The sequence below is a fragment of the Perissodus microlepis genome, chromosome 20, assembly GCF_051167445.1.
Source record: "Perissodus microlepis isolate ML-2025 ecotype Zambia chromosome 20, ASM5116744v1, whole genome shotgun sequence".
Classification (NCBI taxonomy): domain Eukaryota; kingdom Metazoa; phylum Chordata; class Actinopteri; order Cichliformes; family Cichlidae; genus Perissodus; species Perissodus microlepis.
Window position 1 is genome coordinate 4260973 of NC_140480.1, and position 27317 is coordinate 4288289.

A 27317-nucleotide genomic window follows, 5' to 3' on the forward strand; every position below is an offset into this window, starting at 1 on the left:
AAAAGCTATAGTTTGATGACATGAATTTCTCTCTTTGGTCAATTTATTTATGAGGCTGTGGTAAACAGCTTGATGTGTACATGACTTAAACTTCACTGCCTTTAAGTAGTGCTTTATTTGTGTTTCAACATCTATTCTGAATGTCTTTAACATGCTCGTTAAAAGCTCTCCTTTTTATAATATAAAAATAAATAAAACTAAGCACTTTCAAAAGTGAAACAAGCAAACACACTCTGGGAACTAAACTAGAACTAAAAACAAAACAAAAAAAACCCAAAAACCACATGCATGCAGACTTCCCCTAAACTGGTGGTTCTCAAACTTGTTCTGTTCACACACTAGAATTTTTGGCAGCCAATAACAATTAAAAAAACAATAAAATGTAAAAACTGCCCAGATTAAATTTAACTTGACGCATAAAAACAAACTTGTTTATTTCTCCCCAGGTTCTCTGTGTACCCACTCGCATTTGTTCCCCATCACAGTTTGAGAACCACTGCTCAGATCTATCATCACACAGAACAGTCTCACTGGCTGATTAGTCAACACCAGTGATGCTTTTTTGGCCATTGTTATGGATGAACACATACACAACATCAGGCTTTACTCAGACACGTAGACAATAAAACACAAGATGATCACACACAGGGTAGACTAAATAAAGCGACACTTTGGTGTTTACTCGTAGTCGGCTCAGTGCCTCGTTCAGTCCGTTTAGTTTGTTTGAGGGATTTTTTGTATCGTTGCACAGAAAAATGCTCATACTTCATGCTTTATCCTCGTTAACAGATAAGGCAGATTTTTACAACACAACTATTTTGTCAGCCAACTGATGCATTTTATTGAGCCACTGGTCAACTAACCATCCAAGTTTTCATTATATTGCAAAAGGTGCCTATTTTCTCTTTTCCACAAAAGAAAACATACAGTTAAGTCTGTATATGTGTAATATATTAATGAAAAAATATGATACATTTCTCTGTTAACTTAAACTTTAAACCCAGCAGATTGTGGCAAAGTATAACAAGAACCGAAAATAATCTAGCACTGCACTTTTCAGTGCTTCTCAATAATATTCCTTCAAACCGTGCATGCTGGTAGAATTTCCACTGATACAAGGAAACGAACACGATCCAAAAACAATAACAGAACAAAAATAATTTAATTAACTTAAAGTTAGTCCTCAGAGAAGATGACCTTTTTCCACAGGTTTGGAGGTTCAATGAGTACCATGACCTCTTGTGTATTTTTAACAAGCTAACAATATGTCAATAAAATGTTGTGTTTAGCTCTTTGGACGACAGTACAACCTGCTTTAGTTCCATCTTGAGTCTTTGTAGCACCACATCAAAAAACTATGTGCTGCATTTTCAAAAGTCTATAGGCCCAGTGTGCTTTGGGTTCTGCATGACATCTACAGTTCGTCAGGAAAATCCCCAGTTTCAAACATGTCTTTACTTGGAGTCTCCCAGCAGATGGACAATGAGTTCATATGTGGAGAGGACGATGGCTGTGTTAGGGATTTGCCTAATTAGCTGTGGAACGAGTCCTCTATAAAAAGCTGCATAGCCTTCTTCCACTGCTATTAACCTCCCTGTCTGGAAAAAATACTTGTACTTGCTGCCTTCCTCGCGCAGCCTTGTCCGAATGACCTCTGTGGGGACACACAAGAAGAATTGGAAAAAGTTAACTATTAAGTTTCCTCTTCTCTGACGTTAGTTATGTTGTAATAGGTAAACAATGGGTGTGGGTGTGTGTGTTTACCGTGTGGGTAGGCTATGCAGGATGCACAACCCTTTGAAAAAGCAGCTGCCATCATGAGGCTGAGGAAGTCTGACGCTCCTTTCTCCTTTTCACCGTTAGGCGAGCTGAACTGCCTCTTGGCGAGTTGTTTCTTTAGTGTCTCATAGATGAGGAAGCAGATCATTGTTTCCGAAATGCCAGCGTAGGACGCAGTCAGGCCACGGTAGAAGCCCCGGACTCCCTCTGTTTTGTAAACATATCGAGCACACTGCAGTGCATTCATCTTCTTCTCTCCTCTGGCTCTGAAAAGTTAAAATAAGACATGCTCATTAGTGACAAAAATCACATGTGGTGAAGGGGTTAATGGAACAATCCTGGTTTTTTAGTCATCCGTTACAAGTATCACAAGACACCAGAGGCCAAGAAATGGAATAAATAAAAAGTTGAAGTCATAATGTCAAGTTACAAAAGAACAATTTTCTTATTGTGTGAATGCTTAGTCAACTGCACACTGAAGCATCATCGAGTTTCCTTATTGGGATGAATAAGCAGCTGGTCTAACCTTGACTGAATGTTGCTTTAAGTTATTAAACCCTCCTTCAACAAGCTGCTCTTTGTGTTACAAGATATGAGTTTTCTCTTCAAAGACAGCCTGAACAGACCTGCTCCTGTGACCTCACATGATACTACTGCCCTGTACTTGGCAATGCAAATATGGACTCCTCTTCTGCGTGCAGGTCAGTGCATCAGCAGTGTGTATTTATGGAGCTGGGTCACACGCTCAGCCTCGTGCACTGCAGAACCCAAGGACAGTACCAAGAAGGTAGGCTCAATTTAAAGGTTTCTGTTAAGGTCACTGTATATGGAGTACATTCATACCCACTGAGACTCTGAAATAGGCCAGACTGTTTTACACAGATCTGAAACTGAACACTACGGTGTCTAAAGAAAAACTAAATTTTATACATACGAGATAGAAGAAATGAACTGTACACCTACTTTTTCTCCAGCTGCATCCTGGTCTTGACCATCCAGATGGGGTTCATCAGAGAGTTGGTAACAAAAGCTGAAAATAGGAGCAAAATTAGGATATTCAGTATTATCCCTGGACAATAATATATGAAAGTGATCCCATAACAGTAGCCAATGATGAAGCTGTCCACATGATATACAAATATAAGTGATAACATTTTTGCACAGAACTGAAGTGCGTTACATTTTACTAATGTTAATGACACGCATGTCAAATTTAGACGTCTCACCTGCAACACCAGCAGATGACATGTGTACCAATCCACTATTAGGGACAAACAGCCCATTGAACAGCTCTTTAGATTTCGAGTATGCAGCAAAGTAGATGGCTCTAAAAAACACAGAAACACAGACTGTTAAGAACTCTGCACAGAGGCATCAACGTACTTATTTATGGATGCCTTTTTTTTAGAAAAGTAAATGTGGTTTCATAACAATTATGTAATGACTCCATTCAGGCTGCTGTGAGCCTTTGACAGTGCGCATCCAGAGCAATCTGTTCCCTGCCCTCTCTGCTTGGCTTCTGGAACAGACAGTCATTGCACCAGAACGAGCTGAATAAGCACTAGGCACAACATATGCCCACAGAGCTGCTCTGAATATCAGCTGGCCCAAAGAGTGGAGAGACAGTGGAACTACTGACCAAAGGATAATCCTGTGGTTACTAATTAACCAACAGGGAAAAGTATCTGTACTAATCAATAACCTTTTTCACTTTAACATAGTCCCAAAGTCTAATCGGCTTTTTAGGGCATACGTATTATGACAATTCATTTCACACTTTTATTGCTGTTGTGTAGCAAAGTTTACATTCAACACTATCAGCTCCGGGGAAACAGGAAGAAGTACTGACTCTTTGCTGACACTAAAAATAGAACAAATGGCATGTTGTTTCACAGCCAACAATATCAACATATTCTCGCCACAGCATCTGTTAATACCAAACCTCATTCACAGAAGCCCATTTATCTTGAGTTTAAACAATTACTAATGTATAGGCAGCCCGCCCAGATGAGCAAAACAGCTCAGTCACGAAACTGAGGCAGGGGGGCAGACAGACTTGGAAGCTGTTGGCATGATAATGGCTTCCTGTTTATAGACACTTTGTTCTCAACCACGAGAAGAGAAACATAAGCAGGGTCTCCTCCTTTTTTTTGTTTTTTTGGTTAGAAGTTGTGGTTTAAAACACTCTGAAGTGTCTAGGCTCATTAAAAACTGCAAACTCAGAAATAATTGCTCCATTTCACTTCCTCTGCTTTGTTTATTGTTTCTGAAAAAGAAAACATCTCATTGTGCGTTTAGCTGCCAACAGGAAGTATCACTAATACAGAAACTTTTTGTTGAGACTTTAAAATAAAATTAAAAATGGAAAGAATGAAGAATGAGGTGACAGATGAAAAAGAAAAAAAAGAAAAAAAGAAAAAGAGCCACTAACATGTGAACGGTTAACATTGAATTCATTGTACCTTGAAGGGGCAACACCCACAAGGTTTGGACCCAGTCCACGGAAAAGAGATCTTGGTCCCTCTTTTTCAAGAATGGATCTAAAACAGAAGCAAAGGACCACCAGACATTAAAGACAGATTTATTGAATGACCTTTAAAACAAAAAAAAAACAACTTGCACTGCCACACGTGTTAAACTGTCTCCATATTTGCTGCAGCAAGTGTCTGTGCAGGGTTGTTCCAGGTTCTATTAGGGGATTTAATCTGATAGCTGCAATCGTGATCCTGCAATCGCTCTGAGTGTTACACCAGCCCAGTTCACTTGAGCTGGTACTGAACCCAGTCCATCTGACAGCGTTTCACTTGTCACGTTGACAGTGTTCCCAGTGGGTTTTTTTAAACTCTTTGAAGGAAATGACATTTGATCTCTATGTGACAGTCTACTCTGTGTGCGACTGACCAAAGAGGGGGGCTACAACTTCAGTGTGGGTTACTTTCTGTAACTCAAAACCTCTACTCAGTGAGAAGAGATGTTTATGTCTTACAGCATACGCAGTTTTTATAGCCAACTGCTGAGGCCGACACCAGTCTCGACCTGTTCAGTCCTCGGAGTGTTATATAAAGCTGATGGCACTGTGGTTAAAACCTCCCCACTGGAACTGCTTCTAGTCTTTCCCAGCCTCAAGCATATTCATTAAAGGACCACTTTAATGGACGCCATAAAGACTGGTTTTATCCATATCTTAAAGCTTCATAGAAAAGGACGGTTCTGTCTCTTCAAAAAGCTGATAAAATGGAGTTGATAGGAGCAGGATACAGTGCCCCTAATCCCCACTTAATATAGGACAGGATTAGAGGCATCGTTTTAAGACTACGAAAGCAGAAAGCAAATGACAGCCTCCCAACCCACTTCCACAGACCACATAAGAACCTCACAGGAGTTTATACAACTATTTGACTCAAACATTACCACACAAACACTTTACATCGACAGATCAGGCAAGCCTAAATACACAACAGTTGTGTGCCAACACAAATAATAATAAAGTACCCAACGCGTCACAAAGGAACACACTGTCCTAATTTGCAGGTAGGGAAATTCAAATGCTGCAGGGAATGGCTCAGACAGGTTGCTGCAGCTCCATTTGCCTGACAACAACACAAACATCTTACCTTAGGACCTGCAGCAGTCCAGGTGTGACACCCCCTGGTCGGATAACCCCCGTGCCACTCAGGGTGCCAAGTTGAACCTGGAAGACAGGCCGGAGGGTGAGGCCTGAGGACTGCAGCCGTGTCTTCAACACCTCCAGGGGACAGGTCACGATGGCTCCCATTGTACCACTACACCTGCACATAGAAAAATCAGGATTATTGGCCTTAGGACGTTTAATATTTTGCAGAGCAGAGAAGGTGATGCGTCCTCAGTCCATCTATTAAATGACAGCTAACCTGCTTAGAGTAGTGAGAGTCTATTTTTTTTGGTCATACTTTGACTGAGTAGAGTGTTTTTGTAATAAAAACAGCTTAAGAGCTTACTGGGCCAAATGCAATGAACATTTACGGTCAAAGAACAGGTCATTTAGTCTGCTGTGGAAACACTGTGTGTTAACCCGACACATCTGGCAAAGGAGTTTTACAGCTCAGACTGTTTAATTACACTTGGAAAAGTGCACACAGTATTCTCATTAATTTCTGCGCAAACTATTTATTTGGGTCTTTATAGCACTCTCTGGTGCAGCTTTATTAAACGTGTAACCTTGTCATTGACAAGCTTAGAAGTCTAGAAGAGATTAGATTAAGCTTCTCTATGTCTGAAGGACAGAGTCAAACATCTTAGCAAAAGTAACCCCTGACCCAGTTGTGCATTCTCTGTTCACTAATCATTCATCCTCCCCTGTTGTGGTTGCACAGAAAAATCTACTCTTGCATAGATAGACGTTACGTAATCAACAAACACACACATACAGGCAACCCTGTAGAAATAAAGCGTTGGAGAACTGCTTCGATCATAACCACAAAGATGAGCCACCCAGGGAAATGGATACAACAGTGCGCACAGTTGGTATTACCAGCTCGACTTTAAACATCGAGAAAAGGCTGGCTTGAAGGCTCAGCCGGCATCCCCACTTTAATGTATAATGTCTAATGTAAATTCAATTTTCATTGTGTTTTCAAGACCACATGTGTATCACTGGGCATTTCACAAGCCAAGATCAGTAAATACCCTTAAGGCCAGCCATAACAATTTCAAGGGTAAAATGGCGTCATTAAAAAACAAGCCAATGATGTTACACGCGACCTTAACACTAAGCCGATGCTACACGGCTTCTCAATATTAAATATTATCAGCCTAATTACAAAAAAATACTCAGAATTTGAACAGCTGGTGGTGGCATCGCGTATGTAAAGCTTTTCAGGATTACATAACACAGAAGGACATGACAGAGCTAAAGGCTCTCCTCTCGTGACTGCACCACAGGCGTCACAAACGCGACGACACGCTTACATATCGCCGCAACTTCACAATATCGACACACGCTTCACAATGTTAGTTTTTACACAGTGTAAAATTTTAAACACGATGTTGTCATCCCCAAAAATATTACGACATCCCACAATTCCAAACGTTTTAACATCCTAATGCTAACTAACGGTAGCTAACCGGCATTAGCAAACTTCTGCACGCTAGCTCACCCACGGGAATAAAAGCCGAGGTTTTCATTGTTCACCGCGGCGTTACCTGGATTATTAGTCTAAGATATGGATTGGTAACACAAACGTTTCTCGCCTTTTTTATGTAGTTACTAAAAGACACAAAAAGCCCCACTGCTGAAGTGAAAATAGAAACGTGTCCGACTATAATTAAATGGTCGCGAAGTACCGACACGAGCTAGCTCCCGTTTCTGTTTCAGCATGTTGTGGCTGTGGGCTCTCACCTATAACAAATACCTTAAATTAATCATGTTAAAAGTAGTTATATAGCTATTAAGTAACACGTTGCCCAAGCTTCTCGTGTTGTATTAACATGCGAGCTATTAATACCGTGAACTTGAAGCGAAAGCATTAATGAGACTTACCCCCCGGCGAAGAGATGCAGCAGCGTGTCTTTTTGTGCCATCTTTTTCTTTGTTTTTTGTTTTCAGAAGTCCAACATATTTTTTATCACTTTTTCTAACAAAGTCGCGCTTGTACCGAGGAGAACACACTGCTATGGTTTTATGATCCCGGTCTGTTCCTGTCCGTCTTCCTGCGTCCCTCTACCGGCTTGGTGGAGCGACAGGGTGACCTGAAGAGCCGATCGTGCTGACGTCAGAGGGCGGGCTGGTGGGTGTTGTCCGTGACGTAGGCCCATGTGTTCGCCCTCCCTGCGCCTTTGCTTGTTTCAAGTTATTATTATTCAAGTTATTACATAAGTACTGGTCCTACTACTGGCATCAACAGCAGAAGTCGATGCCTCCTGACTCAAACAAAAACACTTTTGTGTTATTTTTGCTCTTCACTGGGGAATTATAGTTTATGACTCAAACCAATATGATTGTCACTCTGTAGTGGGTGCATAGGTGGAGGTATGCTCTGAAAAAAAAGAGGAATCAAAGTCAGTATAGAAGCAAGGCATAAGACAGAAATACCGAACATGCTGATCTGTAAACATATCACAGACCAATTATCTAACATTTGCTACCTCAAGCTTCTGCACTTGTGCCTGTAACGAGCCTGGAAAGAGGGAGATAAAAAGTAAAAACACCAAGTCTTTATCCACAGGAAGACCTCTGAGTTAACTCAAGACAAAATATCACTTAATGGCTGTACACTATAGATATGCAGCATTGTGGCATGAGCCATCCACCCATGTTATAGTGTGCAGTAATACTTTACTGCAGCTGTTCTTACACTGAGGACATCTAGGTAGCAGAGAGAGTTTGTAACCTTGTTTTGCACCTTGCGGGCTGTTTGTCTGTGCAACAACATTTGTCTCTCTGCCGCAACGTCGTCAAACCAGACTCACTGGCACATTTTGTCATGTTTTAAATTGCTTTTGCAAACCTGTATTGACATGTTTTTGTTATTGACATGAGAGCACTGACACTGGAACTTAGCTTATACTTGCTATTTCCATGTTTTTTAGTCTTCTTCTTATTATTTACTTATATGTATTATTATTTCATTTGGGTTATCAACAAATCATGGTAACTTTGATTGGAAGCAAATGAGGCAGCCTCTGGCACAAGGTGCCCTGGAGATCACGTCACTTGCTACATCTAATTTCACAGACAAATATATTTTTTTACTATGCTGAATTTATTGGAAAGCCTTAGTTTTTTGAGGTCTGTTACCGTTTCACAGTTGGGGCCCAGAGAAGTTAGATTAATCAGTTTTCATTGCATAAGCATAGATTCAGTCCAAAGTGCAGGAACACAGGAACACATTTGCGTAGGAACGTTTTGTTTTTCCTCTTTCATGTCCTATAAATCATCTTCTGGCCTACCCACTTTGACAGGTAGAGTTTTAAAAGGGTTGTGCAATCCGATACTTTGAATTAGAATGAGTCTCATTAGAGAAGTTTTTTTTTTTTAAATCAAAACCACCAACTGTTTTTATGGTTATTTAAGTACTGCGAATGCTGACATCAAGTGACCAGTTGCGATAAATGCATATCTGGTGTGGTTGTTCATAGCTATAAAAGCCATGTTTGCTTTGATTTCTTTATTTCAGGTTTTTCTAATCAATTTTACTTTAATCTTTAAAACAGGTTGTTCACTATCACACTAACATTTCTAAGCATTCTAAGCACAAATCAGTCTTCTTTTGTTGCTAAAAGAGCTGCTTAATAAGGTATGTTCTGTATAAAAAAATTAAATTAAATTAAAACCTCTACATGCACTGGAGGGTCTTGGTTTGTGCGTCAAAGAAACGGTCACAGGCCTCTGAGACTGATGCAGTCTTGAAAGTTAAATCCCACCCACACCCATCCAACCACTGCCTGCTCCCGACTTTACTGGTTTTACCCATTACCATTTAAAGCACTCCCAGTGTGTTTGTTTACCTTTTTTTTAAAAAAAAAACTTGTAAACCAGCACCTAAATATTTCTTAAAGTAACAGAAGTCAAATATAATAATATTAAAGAAAATTGTGAGAATCAGAGTATTATTTATTTTCTTGTCATTTAGCATATCCTAACACTTTCATTATAATGTTCTAAGATACTGTCATTCTTAACCTGAATTTTGGTAGTTTTTGGTCATTAACTGTGTTCTCATGGTTTTAACTGTGAAATGTCTTAAAACATAAAAGGCCTAATCAATAATTTAAAATAAATGGAATATATTAATTGGTATTTATTATATGAGGAATAAAATAAAGGCTGTGAAATGTGGTAGGACATGCAGTGTCAGGAGCCACAAAATGTGGCTCTGCATCTCACTGACATTCAGAAGACCTCGTGCTATTTATGTACCTAAAAGTTGTGGGTCAAAGGATCCAGTTTGTAAAAGCTAATGTTCCCCATGGTCTTTGTGTAGTATGGCTAAAATCTTTCAAGTATAATTCAGCTCAGTAACTTAGCTTTAAATGCAAATTTTAGGAGAGGCTTAAGATGTCTCCCATGGTTTATCATATACAGTATGTGTGTGTGTGTGTGTGTGGATGAGCTGGATTCTACCAAAATTCCAGTGTTGAGCTGTGGCAGCATTCTCACTAAAGACAGGACAGTGGATCACATGAGCCAGTGTCTCAGATCCTTATAATGGCATCCTGTTTTCTAAGAATTTAGACAATCCATGAGTTACTTTCTGGATCTCTCAGGTTATGCAGAACAAACCTTCTTCTTCTTCTTATCTAGCATCGCATTGTCATAGTGTACAATGTTAATTTAACCATTAATCTTCAGTTTAACTTCAAGATTAAAAACTTTTTAAACACTCTTTTCTATCTTAGCTCATATCTTGAATTGCCTCGTTGTTGAAAGCTTACACAAGTAAACTTGTTTTTCTTGTTGTTCCTCACAGGTGCTTTCCATTTATCCAGCTGATAAGACTTCACATCTGGTCCAGTGAGGTCACAAAAGTCTGTTTACTTAGTACTAGAGTGCAACACTTCCTGCCACAAAAACAAGGACAAAAACAAAGAAATACACAAACAAAAATACTCTTAATCTTTGGCCTTGATGCAGTCATTTGTAATTAATATCATTAATATAGGCTTGTGATATCCATGTCTCCCAGGAAGCCATCGCAGTGTGACATTAGCTCAACACACATAACTACTTCCCTCTGAATCAGCGAAATGGAATTCAGCCATTATTAATGTCATTATATACACTCATGTTTTCCTACCTGTTCACTAAAATCAGTCCCATCTGAAAGCCAGCACATAAGAATACAATCAAATTTGCCGCTTGTAGTATTTTTACCTACTAGGCATAAAAAGTATAGCATCAATGGAATACTCAAATCTAACTGGGAGGACATAAGTGTTCTTTCATATCTGCAAGTCATTTCAGTAATTGGATTCACAGCAGCTATGTTAACATTAAACAGAGAAACCCTAATTAATGACATAAATGAAGGTTCTGTTGTTTAGGAACAAAACATTAATTATTGTGATTAGTAACACAATTACCCGTTTCATGTCAGAAAAACAGGTCCAAACATAGACTCAGTGGACACACCCACGCACTGCTCCACACACTGACACCAAACAGTGAAAACACCTGTGTGGGAGGATCATGGTAATGTAGCATCCGTTTGTTTCCTATTCTTCCCTTAAGCGCCCAGTGACAAAGCTATTCCAAAATGACTGAATGATTTATTTACAAATCCATTATATTTTAGGTAGGAATAACTAAACAACTCTACTTCCGTTTATAATGACACCATCTCTGCTCCCTTTATTTTAATGGTTAATCTCCATCAAATGAGTTGTTTTCAGTCACTTATCTGCAACAGCAAATCTCACTACTCTGTCATCTAAGGGTTAAAACGGTTTCATTCTTAAAAAAAAAATAATAATAAAATTAAAAAATCTTCGACTAATTATTAAAGTAAAGAGAGACCTAATAATGACCATTAGTTACTTCTAATATAGTTTCCATACTGTGAACACAGCCAGGGAGTTTGTAGAGTACAGGAGATTGTACTGCTTTGGCTGCAGTTAAAACAATGCACACTATATAATTTGAAATCATCTTTAATAGATACTTACAAACAAATCTACAACAAGAAATACAAATAAAAAGGGAAGCTGCAAGCAAGGAAAAGTGAAGTGTGTGTCCACGTTCAGCTGCATCCTGAATGTGTGTCACATTTGCACATTTAAAAATACTAGCGACAACAGGTCTATGATATTTGCGTTGGCAATTTGACCTTTTATTACATTTGTGCAGCACGTTGAAGATTGTCATTTTATCCCAGTACAGTGCCTTAAAACTTTAGCTTGTCAATTCAGGCATCTACATAGCCCATTACCTCAAACTCCCCTTGCCCCCCTTTTTTAATGTAATAAACACAAACACTACATCAATGGTTCTCAGCTATGAGCCAGTGGGACCCAAGAGTCAGTCAGCTGTTACACTAAAGTAGCTATTTCATTTGTTTTCCCCATTACCTGGCTTAATTTGTGCAAACCAGTGAAGTCATCTGATGAAGAGACCGATTTAACAAAACAAAACAAAAAAAACTCTTGGGCCTCAACAGCATGTGGTTGAAAACTACTGCACTACAAGAAAGCAGGAGTGATAAATGATAAAAAGACATGACTCTATTGAGAAAATAATTCCTGCAGATGCATGCTACAAATAATCACAGTGACATATTTCTGTTAAAATTACTGCTGATCGCATTCCTGTCGGATGCCTGATGGCTAGTAATGCGGCCCTTTTAGATCACAGAAACCTGATAGCACAGTGAGAGGTCAGAGCAGCTCAGGGGCCTCACAGTGCACTAACCGCACTGCACTACAGACGCTCTCTATGGAGTGGTAAGCATCTCTTTTCTGTGTTGTGTCTGGAGCACTTGTTTTTCATTTTTCAAATCCACTACCACTTTTAAAATCTTCTACTGATTTCTAAAAACAATTCTGTTATAATGCTCAATTTAAGTTGTTTTACAGATTGATATGTGCTGCCACCTTGTGGTCAGATACAGGCAATGCATTGCTGAGCCAATTCATCACTAGGTGTTTTAGTACTACAGCGTATCACATTTCTGAGCCTGCAAGCCATTAATGCATAAATCAGAAAGTCTGGAGGTCACAGCAGAGGTACTGACCACTTAACTACCTTGACCACAGCAACCTACAAACTGGTGACTGCCAGGGCATCGACTGGATCAGCGTGTGCATAGTGCTCAGTGATTCCTGATTTGATAAAGTTAGATAATACAATTGAGAAAGAGTCATTAAAAACAAGATAAGAAACTGAAAAGGAGTCCAGCCACTGACATGGAAGCGTACTCATAGAATCACGAGGCTGATTCAGTCCTGGAGGCTTGAGCAATGCTGTCAAACAGGTTTAACCCGAGAATGATCCCAGAGAAACATAAAGAAATTAGGGTGTGCTCAGAGTGTTGTGACTGTCGGCGGCGTCATTGGTAGAGCAGGTAGTTCTTGAGAGAGGCTGGCAGGGGTAGTCTATGGATTTCACTCAGACGCTCTCTTCCTAACGCCACCCTCACTGAACGCCTACACAGGTCCATCAGAGAGAGCGGTTCAGCTGGGGGAGAGAAAGAGGGTGATAAAGTTAAAGTTATGCATTTGCAGAGACAGAAGCTAATTTCAGGAGCATGTATAAGTCGAGCAAAAAGGCAGCGTGCATAATGTGTCATGTCCAATAACATTGTTTTAACCGTAGGCTGCTGCTCTAGAGAAGGCAGCAGGTTCAGTGTACTGTAGCCAAATTTTGAGCTCTCCCCTGCCCCCTCAAAAACGAATTATGTCTCCATACATCAGTCATTATGATGTTCCACATTTGAGCTTTTAAGTTTTTTAGGCTTGAGATATTCAAAGGCACTTCACACCATTAAAACATGCACTCTGAAATAAAATGATGATTTCTAACAGTATTAACACATCTGGGATCTACACATGCCCTGTGGATAAAAGAAAACTGCAAATGCAGTTCAGCCCATGTTTATATGACAGCTTACACAAGTTAAATAGTAGAGTACACCATAATGCATCTAAAATATTCCTTTAAAAAAAAAAAAAAAATCTATTGATCACATATTTGGCTTTTGTAGGGCTAGAAGGCAGAAGTCAAGAATCTGTCAGCAAGCCTGATGCAAACAAGAGTTGCCCACAGACAAGTTGTTCCACATTTATGACACTGCACTCTGACGACAATAAGCAGCTACAATATATAAGTGCATGCAAAACTGCATATGACCAATGCACAACCATGCCTGTCCCATAAGAGTCATCTGGTAATACAGGCAGTTTTTTTTGTTTATTTGTTTTTGTTTTGTTTTTTTAAGAGTAATGGCGGTAGCAGCAGGAGAATGAAGTTTCTGATACAAAGACAAAACCCTCAAACATGAGGGGTGCTGTGTCGGGTCTTGGATGTGCGGACAGCCCCAGCCTGCCTGCCCACGCCCCACAGGATAGAACTCAAATAAAGTACAGCTTTCAACCAGAGGAAGAGGTGCTTATCCACTGTATAAAGTTGCCATCTGAAAAAGCAGAGCTGGTGGCTATCCAAAAGCGCACAGATTACCACCAAATCCTGACTAATCTGCAGATAATTCAGTTACTGCTACTGCTGCGCAAAGCGCATAAATGCATCAGTGTCAGAAACCACCCCCCATTCCGCCCCCCCCAGGAACAAACAAAAAAACCTGACATTTCTTTCACTTTAAAAAAATTCTAGCAAAGACTCTGACAAAGGAAGCTCCGATAAGTAAACCAGACAGTAGGTCGCCAACTCCAAACAGTAGATTGACCAATGTTTCCTCAAAATCCTAAATTACATTCACCAACATCTGCTCAACACTGTTGCTGACTAGAGAGATGCAACCTGATGCGTTTGTAGATTCTAGGTTATTTAACTTTACTGCCTACATTTCACTTCGTGAGCAACAACATATACACCATCTCAGTTTATTTAAAAGACAAAAGTCTTCAGTGCCAAATACTGGTACACTACAGTTTTTGTCATATTTTAAAATGTAGAACATAAAATGTGTCTGTGCAGAACAGATGTTAACTTTGCAACTCTAGTATACATATTTTCTCCAGGTTTGGACTTGTTTGAGACAACAAAAAGTGTGGACTTCAGCTGCTGTGGCAGCTCTGCATATTGGATCAAGTCACAAGATTAACTACATATAATGATGCCAAGTGCGTTTAACAAGACTACTTAAGATTAGAGATCTCCCTGCTCCAAATACAACAGTTAAAAAAAAAAAAAATCATCAACTTCAAAGAGGCTTTTATGTATATGACAGTTTCTTTTATTCAGGCTGAAACTAGGTCAAGAGATCTGAGCTCAACATAAAAATCTAATGAGCACAGAACACTTGGGACATCGGGGTAGTACAACATGTTTCAATAAGCACCATCTTTCCTCACTGAAACCTCATGAGCCGAGGAATAACTGGGATTAATCCAACTGGAGTCATTTCTCATTATTTGTCTGATGGGACAACTAGCATGTTGTTTGTACACTTACATAAAGGATCACCTGGTTCTGATTAAAAGCAAGCCAAAGTACAGGCAATGACAAGAAAGGGAAGTTTACAACATGTCTGTTCATGCACTAGTTCAGCACAGGACACAGCTGTCTGAGGTAATCTCAAGACAACACCTCAGACAAGGGATACATAAGATCAACTGATTTTGTCAAATATGATACCATTCGCTCATTCAGGCATAACCATTAATCCACCATTGAGAAATGTGGATTAGAAAAATGACTACATCTGCAAAGCCTAACACAGGGTACCTTTACCAAGAAAGTGAAGTAGACAGAACAACCAAAACACGAAGACAGTGCTGTCATTTTCCCCGATACCCATTAGTAGGTTTCCCCATGTAGGTGAAATGGCAGACAGCGGAACAACTAGAATACCTACAGAAAATGTACCAAACCAAAAACATTGAAAAAAAAAAATCCCCATGCTGAGCTGGCAAAGAGGGAGGATTAAAAACTGAAAGTAAGACAAAGGCAACCTCAGACAGAAGTTAACTTGATGGAGAGAGCTCTGGGACTTGACAGGAGTTTGCTACGCACTCTATTAACCTGAGAAACCTGCAATTTTAACATAAAACAGATTTCCTCTTACAATGCAACATGTAGCTTATGATAAACTTGGAATTAGGTTTTTATTTGCCCGTCTCTTTAAAATCTGGCCATGAAGAGGGAAAAAAAATGTAGTTTACTTGTCACAAAATTAATTTTGGTCAAAGTTCATTTGAAACAAAGAACTGCTTAAAGTGAACTTTTGAAACTTTTTATTTGTTGTCTCACAAGTCCTCACTCTGTCTTTGCTTTTTTTTTTTGTTTTAAATGTTACCTTTGACTGCTTTTGTTTGCACTTTGTGTTTACAAATCTTTCTCCTTCTTGAACAAACAAAAAAAGAGTCAATAAATGAATGAACTAAGCATATACCACACCTTTTTAGTGATAGCTGACTACTGGTAACTACTTTTTAATCACACTAATGGTCGAGAAGCTGCCATGCAGGGCCTGATACTTTGAGCAGCTTGACATTGGTGGCTTGTCTAAGGATGATTCTGTATTTCTACAAAAGGGACCAGGGATTGAAACACCAGCCCTGTGATTTGAAGACAACCTGCGCTAGTGCTACCTCTTCTGAAGTAGACTGAGAGAGAGAGAGAGAGACACCACATACTTATATATAAATATATTACATTTCTACTTTAGAGTGATCCAAAATTGTTTATCAAAACTGAGACATTTCCTATTGCTGCCAGAGTGGATGCAATGTCAGACTTTAATAGTGATTTAACTTCCATTTTATGTCTGATATCAGGCAAATTAAGCCAGAGAGGCATCTATATATAAATTTCTAAGTAATCTGGACTGAACAGCAAGATAACACACTGTGCAATGATGATATGTACTGTTTTACATAACATTTAGAGAGGTAGCCACACAAATACAGTAATGCTACTCTTTGGTAACATGGCCTGTTTAGACACTGGGACAAGCCCTAACTGTTAAACCTCTTTTTATTGCATCAATAAATCCTCCCACTGGTTAGGTGAGCTCAGTAAACAAGAGATCACAATGACACAGCTGAACATGACAGACAATCTGAACGGGAGTAATATTTAATTTAAAATTCATACTTACGATCAAGTCCATTTATGTACCGGATTCGTATTTCACAGTGTCCCCACACAGCACTCACCACAGGGTACAGCTTCCTGCCTTTAAGTCCTCTGAATGCCACCCCTAAATAATGTCCATCTACTATATAACCAAGAGTCCCCTCATCCATGTCCAAGACTACTAAGAGAGAGTCTGGTATTATGAAGGTGTCGTCTGGTTCAAGGAAGGCCGGGTAGGGTTTTGCTGGGTGATTTTTGCCATCGTGGTAGAGTTTACTCCTGCACAGGTCCCAGCCCCAGGATTCAGCATTACTTCCTACCAAAGCTGTGTAGCCCACTGAGTGTAGAGGTGCATCACTTGTAGCCACTCCGACCACAGCGTGTGTACCCCTTTGGCGCATGGCCCAGCTTATCTCCCACACATGCAGTCCCCTTGTGTAGCCAACACGGCCCCGGATGGCGTCCGTGCTCTGCGCAACAGGGTGCCGGTGGAACACCAGCTTGTTGTCATCTTTGACGAAGACGTTGAGGGAGCGGTCATCATTGTTCCACGAGTGTTGGACCTGGATGTCCAGGCTCGCGGGTGGCATGTCCAGCAGCAGATCCAGTCGTGATGGCTTAGTGTGATTCAGGGCCTGTAGCTCCAACTTCAGGGGGCTGAATGCTGGATCCCGCATATCGATGGTTTTAATGCCACCTGGGACTTTCTGCCCCATGCTACAGGTAGATATAGCAGCTCGTTCTTCCTCCTCTTCCTCCCCCCGCTTCCTCAAAGACTAATGGGGGGAGTAATCAGCCACAGACCCTCTATTCCAGTGTCCTGCGGTCACCTAAGATGCAGGTTTGTCCTTTTGCTTTGTTAGATGCAGACAGCCAAGGCCAGATGACGAGCTGGAAGCCAACCTGATGAGGTCAGAGGAGATGAAAGCAGAACAAAGTTCACAAACTAATCTGTTTAAGACAATGACAGCATTAGATAAAACAAAACATCATCAGGATCCATGTAAGGAAAACAGCAAGTCTTATGTATCCTCAAGAGTGACTTTGCTCTCATGACTCTGAATGCATTTAACATAAAGAAGGCACTGTCATATGACCAAAGATATAAAACCAAGTACATGATAACATCATCATACAACAGGAAGCATGCATCTGTTGACCACAGCCACATTTCTACAACTTTAACAAAAGACATTTAGGATCACTGCCATTCATTTATCTTTAACTTAAAACTCTTCAGCTTTCATACAGTGAGACCAAGGCAGAGTCCCCCCTCCCCCCCCCATTTAAACCAGTTTAACAGTTTCAGTTATTATGCTGAGCCAGCCAAGAAAGACAAGACCAACGAGTTCTCATCACTTAGTCAACAGTGTATTTGCTAGATTGAAACGATTTTCTATAATGGATTAGACTCGTCACAGAGAATAGGCTGACCTAGTTAAAGTGGCAGTTTGGACAGCTACAGCTCAACATTTAATAACCGACAGATTATAGATGCCATCTTCAGGGTCTTATAAAACAAATGGCTATATAGGTTTGGGCGAGATGGCAGCATCCCATAAAATCCATGACAGGAAATTTATCCTATTGGTGTTATCCCTTTATACTATTAGGAATGTGTCTGCTTAAAACTCTTTGATATGAGCACAAATGTATGCTTCAGTTTTATTTTACCCAGAAGTCAACGTTCATCACACTGCAGCAGATAAACTGTGATAATCAGCTTTGAATTTTTGCTTAACTGAATTCATTTATTATAGATGTAGAAAAACAACCACATAATCCGACTATGCCCCCCCCCCCAAAAAAACATGCTTAATTTTTGTGGCTCGATTAGGTTGTGCAGACTGACAAAACATGATTTTTTCACATAAATGAAAACGTCTGGATAAAATATAGCTCCAGATCCATGCAGTGTACATAGGTCTGCATGTGTAAGTGGTAAACACCCATGTTATTGTGTTCTCCTTTTGGCTAAGTAATTTAATTTGGCATTATGTCGCACAAACAACATGAAAAACATTCAAGTCTTATTTGATTAGCTGTCCTCAATTTCATGCATTACTTTACCAACATTTCTTGAAAAAGCCAAGTACATCTGAGAACTCACGAAAACTTGACGCTGCCAATTTCGACCATTTATCAAGTAGCTGATAGGCCAACCCTGAATGCAACAAAATGTATGTAATAAAATCAACAGGAGTTTTTGCTCTGCGGCATTACAAATGTGATTAAATCTTCTAATAGTGCTGGCTTTGGAAATGTTAAAAGAGCATAAAAGCAGCATTCTCCACGGGATAACATGACGCATCAAATGTGAAAGTGAAATATTCCCACAACCTCCAAAAATAGGGGGAAAAAAGACAGGAAAAACTCCAGCCATTTCCTATTATATGGCTGTCTAGTCAGAGGGCAACAGGAAAAGCTGTAACAAAATGTCTGGTTTTAAAAAAAAAAGTTTTAGAGAAGCACAGCTGGACAGGAGCTCTTTTGAGGCAGAAATAGTTTCAGCAGAGAAACTGGACAATAAAAGCCTGATGGACTACCTTCTCATTACTGTTGAAGAAAAATGAAGAATTTATGTCTTCAAATTTAATTTTCATGCTGGTTTTTCTTTTTACAGCATGAAGCATGTTTCCCTTAATTAGCCCAGAAGCAATCAGTAGCAAGATTAGTTTGGAAATAATATCCCAAAGACATATGTGACTTTTGTGGGCCCAGGTGTCACAGCTGCAGCTTTCTGGGCTTCCCGTTTCTGCCCATGTTGCAGCAAGGCTGTAGAGAGCATTGTGTAATGTGGAAAATGGTGCTGCAGGGAAGGCCACTCTAATTGAATTGTAGACAAGAGTTCATTGAGCAGTGCTTTGGCCTTTCTTCTAATGCAAGTAAACAACCATTTAAATGGGTCATGTCTCTTTAGTGATTGGAAAGCAAGGAGGGAAGAAAAAGCAAGCAGTGGGTGGCCAGCACCTGAATGTAAACAATCTCTTTTTCGATGGCTGTCCAGCATTCATGGAGAGTGAAACGTGTTAATTTGCACACTCTCTGTGCCAGGAGTTTACCATCCCCCCCCCCCTTCCCACCACACAGGGCCACCTTACAACGCATGCAACATTAGCAGGCAAATCAAAAATGCAAGAACAATAAGAAGTCGTCCCTGATTTCATTTGGACTTCAAAACAAACATACCCACAGGGAGTATAAAAGACGGCTTGTGGAAGGGTGTATTTGGGCTGGGATCCTAGCCTGGGTTTGTTTAGGGTTCCTGGGCCCCCCAATTGGTTTGAAGCTGATTAAAATGCAGAAGGAAAGGCCTCGCCGGGATTCCTGAACCAAGGAAACATTTGTTTCTATCCGGGAAAGTTGATTCTGTTCATCTGGACATCACTGAACATGCATCAAGACACTTGTTTCTATTGTAAGGCTCAATTTAGACCAGGCCCACCTGAACTTAAACCACAGCCTGTTTTTCTGATTTCCTGAATACATACAGGTCAAGCTTTAATAAAGACAGTCAGTGTGTCGCACAGGAGTGCATTCAAGAATTTAATATGGTCTGCTTTGTTCTGTGTTTTAACTTTTTGTAGTTTGTCATCACCACGATTTAGCACAACGCTATAACTAATACAACGTTACCTTACATAAGCATATGAAGATCGCCTTTCAAGTTAGAATATCCAGGTTTTGTTGACTGGTTTATGTCTAACTAAACAGCTTTAAATAGACAGCACACACGTTCTGAAACTGAGGACAGACTATTAGCATAAGAGAAGCCAGGTATAACAATAGTGCCACTACCTCCAGGCCTTGACTAAACTGGTACCAACACGCATCTACAACAGCCTGAATAAAAACTAAACTTACTGTGTGAAAGTAAAGCGTGCTGGCAGCTGAAGCAGCAGGGTGTGAATGAGCGTATGTAGGCCTTCTGGACACTTATTCCTCCGAGTTTTGCCATGCTAGCTACCGTAAAAGCAGCCTGGGCTTAATAGTTTTAAATGGACCTGGCGACCGTGTGGTCCGAGCTCGTGGAACCGTCCACGCGCAACTACAAACAGAAGAAGCGCGTGAGTCAACCGTTTCTTACCGTTGGCCTTTCTTTAGCTTCGGTTTTTTTTTTTTCTTTGTTTACCTGAAACTCGACCGCCTGCGAAACATTTGTTATCCGACAAACAGCAAAAACCGTCGGCGTTAGCTGAAGCAGCTACACAATATGGCTAATGTTAATAAAAGCGAGGAGGGGGGGACGAAGATAGCGACACGATTTAGTGGTTACTATGTCTAAACTGGGGGAGGAGGCTTTGCAGGCGTTGTTGTTTTATTTTTTATATCAGATTTTTAAACGTGATGTAAAGAGGAACACTAGAAGCGAAACAAACGTTTCGACACAGTAAGCACAAAAACACACAAGAGAAAAAGCACACGGCAAACACACCTTGTTAAGTTGTGAGGCGGCAGCAGAGGGGATGAGACCAGGCACGGCTTCAGCTACTCCATCGTAGTTTTCCTCTTCCTTGTGCTCTCACCTTTTTTCCCAGGCTGGGCATGAATTAGGTGAAATGGTGATGGCTGCTCTCTAGCAGCTCTCGCGTCACGTGGTCAAACGCTCCCAGCTGCTAGACCAGATTAGGACCTCCCCACAGAGCGGCTGCAGCTACAGCAAAGATGGCTTCGTGTTGGTAATGCAGTTTATGCTGATTTTCTTTAGGCCATAAATGTATTCACGAAAAATCTAAAATAATATGCGGTGCCGATATTTAATCCGAAGTGAAGATGTAAACCCAATTATAATATCAGATCTTAATACATTTCACTGCTGATATGAACACTTTCTAGAGAACTGTTTTATTATGCTAACCTAATTTGTTTTTAAAACACATTTTCGCTATTTCTGGCGTCTTAAGATAGTGAAAAGGTGTATTTTTCATAAGATAAATCCGAAGATATATGTAGTTTTTAAAATGGCCCTACAGTTCAGTATCATGGGTTAAATTATTTTTAAAATTTTTGTGTATGTGGTCAAAGATGTGTACAAATATAAAAATATTTATCAAATGCATTTACACTCATCACGAGCTTTGCAACTATATTTGTTGAGTACAATAGTCAGACTGGTTTGAGATGATAGCAAGGGAAAATTAAATCATATAACCACTCATTACAACCAAGGTGTGCAGAAGTGCATCTTACGCAACACATCAGACTTTAAAGCAGATGGGCTACAGCAGTAGAACACCACACCGGGTGCAGATCCTGTCAGCTAAGAACAGAAAACTGAAGCAACAATTCAGTAGGTTTCCCAAAAGTAGACAACAGTTGATTGTGATCACACATGGAAGTTTATGAGGTAGATTTCCTGCTGAAGCATAAACCAGGTGTAAAGCAGTTCTGAAGAACAATCCAGTACTAATAACATGTACCTAACAAAGTGGCAGTGAGTCCATATGTAGATACTAAACAATCATACACCTCATCATGGACTTGAAAACAAAATTTACACATTGCTGTAAATGGAAAACCTACTGAAATGTTCCAGTATAAAGCTAACTTCAGTATAGTTCACCCTTCAGTGTTAAAGAAGTCAAATAGGACCCCACACATCAACTGTTTATTCACTTTCATTGTTTTTTCTTGTCCTGTTTGGGCGTTTTATTAAGCAGAATCACAGTCTGAATGCTTTGTTGTGCCAAACACATTTACTTTGCCAAGAGGAGCGCTGTAGACTCTCTATAGGCTCGTCTTCTTAGTCTTTTATTTTTTTTCTTTTCTTTTCATTTTATGTTATTATCCACATTATTATCTGTGAAGTTATACGGTGCCGGAGCTGGCATGCTATGAGTTCCAGGTTGGAAAAAGAGACCAGCAGCATTAACGACATAAAGAGGAGACAGAAACAGAGAGTGAAAAAAAGGAGGGTAGACAAGTCCTTTATTGTTAATTCAGAGTTTATATTTGCTGTTATAGACTTTTCAGAAAAAGAAAGGCATATTTTTCACATGTATGTGCTGGAGGTTTTATATTCAGTCTAAATACTTCTTTATAATGGCTACACCAAACACGAATAATAGGATATTTCTGCTTTTGTATTCATTTGTGTATCGTTGAACTTAATTATGATGTAATATTTCGTCCTTATGCGTGCATATGTAACAGTGATGCAGATTAACGCAGTTAGTAAGTATGCACAGACACCATATGACCGTCATGACGATACTGATGCATTTTCTTCTTCACCTTGACCTTCAGGCTGTTCAGTCTTTCACTTGGACAGCTTTAAAAAGGAGCTAATAATTTTGAGGTAAGCTGCGGTCCTCAGAGCCATCAGTCAGTGTCGCTCAGTAGGTCGCAAATCATACTCAACTCACTGACACACTGACCCCCCCAAGGAAAGTCGTGCGTGTCGACTGATGACTGATTTGTACCAAACATGACATGTATGCTCTTCATACAACCATCATCTGCTACGCAAACGGTGCAGTAGCTTCACATCTCTGAAAAGCTCCTGTACAGTGCATGCCACCTATTAAAGGAGTGGAAGCGGACCTGCGATAACAGCCTGCACAGAATTTCCTAATAATGTGAAAGTCAGAGCAAACATATGCGCCAGATATGAGTAAATGTTGGGAAACACAAGGACAGTGTTGCCATCTAGTGGATCCTCTGAATACTCACCTTCTGGATGAGGTTTAGAGCATCGCACAGTCTGCACAAAACTCCACATCAGTTACACCTTATTCAGAATAATAATTCACACAGAGGCGCTTGTCCTGATTGCACACTAAAAGCTGCGTGGATGAAAGTGCTAATTAACCATCTTCTTTTTCTTCACTTCCTTGTTAACTTCAGAACTTGTGCATATGTCAAGGCCTGGAATTAATAGGACTTTTTAAAATGACCTTGTTTGTCCACTCTGTGAGGCGTCTGAAGGTAACATGGCTCATTTTACATCCTTGGTGAGGAGCATAGCGTGGCGACTTGAATTACCTTCCCCTCAGCTCGTCTCCCTGTGAAAATCCCATTTTCCCCATACGGTGATGGTGCAATGTGCTGAGCTCGGTGATATCTCAGGGCCCCTCCAAAGTGGAGGAGGGGCGTGCAGACATGCTTACTGCCTCCCTTTTAGAAACCATCATTTCAGCAGGATCGATAGTACGTCCCACTCAAACCATGGCTGCCAGAGTGCTCTGCCTCTGTGTGTGCGGACAGCTGCGCCGAGGCAAGTCCGAGCGAGTGGCTCACGCAGTCAAGGTGAATGATCGCATGCTGCGTCAGACACTGCTCCTCACTCGCTCCGAGGTGCAGTTTCTGAGGAGGACCGGTGGGTGGATGCTGTCTTAAAGCATTTGGATGCAGTTGCAGACTACATACTGATGAAGCTTCTGTAGCTATTAAATACTTCATGCAGAAAAATCTATCTCCTAGCCGGCTCACAAAAGTGCACAGAGAGTAAATAAAGATTTGCAACTGATGAAGCTCTCCTGATGGCTTTTTTGCTTACACCTCTTTCAGTGTACTGGAGGTTGAGAACTTAAATAGATTCATGGCTGTAGGTGAGAAGACTACTCAAGTTTCAGAGGACTGCTTGCAATTTAAAACCAGCAGAGTCCATTTTTGTAAAGCAGAAATCCTTACACAGCAATAAAAAAAATTATCTGTATCGGTTATTAAAGAAATGAGCTTAGACAGTGAGGTTTAGAACATAATTCAGTCTGTGAATAGTGATGTCTGGCTAGTAAAAGTAGACCCCCCCCCCCAAGTTTTTAACAACGATGGTCTCCCTTTTTTATGTTAAGCTATACAAGCTTCTAATCGCACTTGTATTTCCAACAGATTCATCTCCTAATTGGATATTCACTTTATTTAGAAGATGACATAAACTGTCAGAAATGCCTGCTGCTGTTTTTCCCATCACTGCAGCTATAATTCAGATGCCTTTTCTTGTCAAACTAAAGGTCCAAAACTAAAAGAAAGTGACTTTAAAATTATGTAAAAGAAAAATATAAAGAAAGAAAAGCGGCACATTTTAAAGTTTGGGGAAAATGTTTTATTTTTATGTGCTTACGTTCCAGTTCCAGTTTATCATTTTCTGCCAAATTATGAAAAATTACACGATCAATTTGGGCAGCCTACCATATATGAAGAAGAAAGAATAGAAAATACATAGGCTTCTGATCACTTACACGCTCTTTAAGCAGCGTCTTTGTGTGTACGTGGATCAGCAAGCATGAATTTAAGCATGTACTCTACATGTGTGACTTATAGCGTTACAATAAGGAAAGGGCATCGGCTGGGAAAGGTGAACCACTGCGGGACGCAGGGATGTGGATGGGACAGGATGTGTGGTGCAGTATAAGCATCCCCTCTGCTCAGGTCGCTGCTCATTTGTCAAGTTGCCTGCAGACTTGAATGGTGCATTGCTGCTAAAACACAGAGAGGCAATCAGCAGTGGAACGGCACACCTCCGGGGAGGGGTCCCAGGTGGATGATAGCCTTCCTGGGTGATCTGCAGATTAAATGGTGTTTTTCTCAACAAAATAAGCTCAGCCAGAGGGTTACTGCAGTAACTGCAGACAGATCTGCATTATTCTAAGGTAACCATTTCATCCTAGGGGATATTTGAATAACTGATTAGTGTATTCATCAGAAATTAATCTCAGAAATATTTGCTGTGCATGTTTGGTGCTAGATGCAAAGCTCACCGTGCGCATCCCAACTGGAGATAAAGCCTGCAGGTGACCGGTGTCTGATGAGGTGTAGGCCGGCATCAGCTCACACTGCTCATTAAAAAGTATCCAGGACACGCACCAGCCCTTCTCATCAGTCACACAGCGGTTCGGCAGATGGCAGGAGCAGACTCTCGCGTGGTTAAGGCTCTCCTGGCTGCCTCCATAAGGCAAGCGTGCATCCACGAGCTCAGCATGGTATCCATCCAATTTGGAAATCTGCAGCAGCAACTCTTTCCTGACAGGCAGACATCTACATGGCAAGAAATTATAAACACGAATCAGTGGAATGAAAACCATATTTTCTAATCTGGCTCATCAGGTGCATAAAATAATGGATGGCATGAATAAAGCCTACAGTGGATGAAGGTGTTATAACACCCTTATGCTGTCAGGTTGTTAGCAGTGTGCAATAGTTGTAGATAAAAATATACAATTAAATATCAAAGCTGTGTTCACTGTAACGCAAGATACTGACTCATTAAGCGAAGACAATAATGACGAGTTTCCGGGAAATTCTTAAAGACAATATTAATGTGATGCTCCGTATTTAAATCATTGTTGGGGATATTTTAAATTTCCTTACTGTTGAAGGGGGGAAAAGGCAACAATTTAATCCAACTACTGCATGTGTGTTAAGAGGGTCCAGCGTTCCTCTGAGCCATAGGCGTTCATTGTCATAAAACACGAGCCACACTTTTATTGTCTCTACAATGGTCACAAAAAAACCAAAGAAATGAATTCAGACGCACATGCAGTGTTAGGCTGCCAGAAATACCAAATGTTAATTAATCTGTGGATGAAAATAGTTTCCAAATATCCGGTGCTTACTCCTGTTTGAGTAAAAAACTACAGTCCCATCTGTTTCAGAAAATTGCTGATCCAATTTTATTATTAAAAAAACAAAAAAAACAACTATATGTCCATAATTCATTTTGAAGATTTTCATCAGGGATTGCAGCTGAGCACTACAAGCAGGCTCAGAAATGGGAAGAACTGGGAAAGCAGACAAGCAAGCAATGAATTTTTGGTTGTTTTTCAATTCGTTTATTTAATTTGTGTACACTTTAAAGAACACTAACTGTTGCAGACTTGAAATGAGTGTGGAGTTTTTATCAATAGTACACATGAAGTGGGAGTAATGCGCTGTAATTAAAATAGTGTATAATGTCGATTTAATTCGGTGTAGCTATAAAATTTAACAAAAAAGAAAAGCAGACTAAAAGCAGTATAAATGAAAGCCATCAGTAAAAATAATGTTAACCTTTCTTTCTCCTAGACTACCTCTGATTTTGAGTCAGGCCTTTTCTGTTTAACACTCACTCGTTTAGCCGTGGATTTCTTTTGGTGAAGACAGTGAAAATGTGAAGAATCACCCCGGAGCCTCTGCCCCTGCTTCTGCTGCTAAAATGGGTCGCAGGCAGATAAACACATCAACAGGCCACTCTGGAGGAAGCTATACATTATATATCTTTGTCCCTTTGTGTTACTTGTTTGTGGCAGTAACAAATGGCAATAGTGAATGTAGGCCAAGAGACAGCACAGATCTCTATATGACGCACTTGTTATGGAGGATATGGAGCGCTCCTCCAAAAACCAGGAAGGCAGAATACAGTCCAGCACAAAACAAAAAAAGACCACACCAACAGGCTGCAGGCAAGATGAACAGGACACGCACACATAATTATGGACACCCATTGGTTTTGTTCAAAAACATGAAGACAACAGTGTCTTAAAGAGGACAATCATAACGTCACTAACACAGGATGTTAGGATGATTTCAAGGTGATGTTTTTGTGTCAGCTTCTTTAATTTCTTCCCATAAAGAAATATAGAAATTTAGTTGTGAAATGTTATATTTACAGGTATGAATTTTAGGCATCTACATGACATTGCTTTTTTTTGTTTTATTTTTTTTCTCAAAGACAAAAAAAAATCCATGTATTTTATTTTTGTTTGTCTTAAACATATGGCAATCAAACAGAAACTTAAAAAGTTCAGACACTGTATTTAATTGAAGTTAGTAAAAAAATAAAAAATAATAATAATAATGAGATAGTCTGATTAACATCTGGGGACAGGGGCAT

General features: G+C 40.1%; 2 protein-coding genes across 3 annotated transcripts; both read right to left on the minus strand.

Moving 5' to 3' along the window:
* Positions 1-814: 814 nt before the first annotated feature.
* On the minus strand, positions 815-7530 carry slc25a33 (solute carrier family 25 member 33). The gene is made up of 7 exons (XM_084916394.1): positions 7298-7530; positions 5394-5567; positions 4242-4319; positions 3006-3106; positions 2743-2809; positions 1765-2045; positions 815-1654 (listed from the first exon to the last, which is right to left on the minus strand). The coding sequence occupies exons 1-7, from the start codon at positions 7336-7338 to the stop codon at positions 1455-1457; spliced, it is 942 nt and encodes a 313-aa protein (XP_084772520.1). The 5' UTR covers positions 7339-7530; the 3' UTR covers positions 815-1454.
* Positions 7531-11390: 3860 nt separating this feature from the next.
* spsb1 (splA/ryanodine receptor domain and SOCS box containing 1) lies at positions 11391-21142 on the minus strand. Of its 2 annotated transcripts, none has more exons than XM_084917525.1 (3): positions 20943-21142; positions 16530-17410; positions 11391-12928 (listed from the first exon to the last, which is right to left on the minus strand). In XM_084917525.1, exons 2-3 carry the CDS (start codon positions 17221-17223, stop codon positions 12801-12803), a joined length of 822 nt encoding a protein of 273 aa, XP_084773651.1. In that variant the 5' UTR covers positions 17224-17410; positions 20943-21142; the 3' UTR covers positions 11391-12800. The 2 variants fall into 2 exon arrangements, with proteins under 2 accessions (XP_084773651.1, XP_084773652.1); XM_084917526.1 differs by lacking the exon at positions 20943-21142 and adding an exon at positions 19697-20193.
* Positions 21143-27317: the final 6175 nt, after the last annotated feature.

Excerpts from the sequence above, each read along its gene's own strand:
- slc25a33 (XM_084916394.1), bottom strand. The coding sequence starts at position 7,338 with ATGGCACAAAAAGACACGCTGCTGCATCTCTTCGCCGGGGG. Across the intron at positions 5,568-7,297 it reads CTGCATCTCTTCGCCGGGGG|GTGTAGTGGTACAATGGGAG; the intron begins GTAAGTCTCATT and ends TTCTATGTGCAG. Across the intron at positions 3,107-4,241 it reads GTGGGTGTTGCCCCTTCAAG|AGCCATCTACTTTGCTGCAT; the intron begins GTACAATGAATT and ends TGTGTTTTTTAG.
- spsb1 (XM_084917525.1), bottom strand. The coding sequence starts at position 17,223 with ATGGGGCAGAAAGTCCCAGGTGGCATTAAAACCATCGATATGCGGGAT. Across the intron at positions 12,929-16,529 it reads GTACATAAATGGACTTGATC|CTGAACCGCTCTCTCTGATG; the intron begins GTAAGTATGAAT and ends TCTCTCCCCCAG.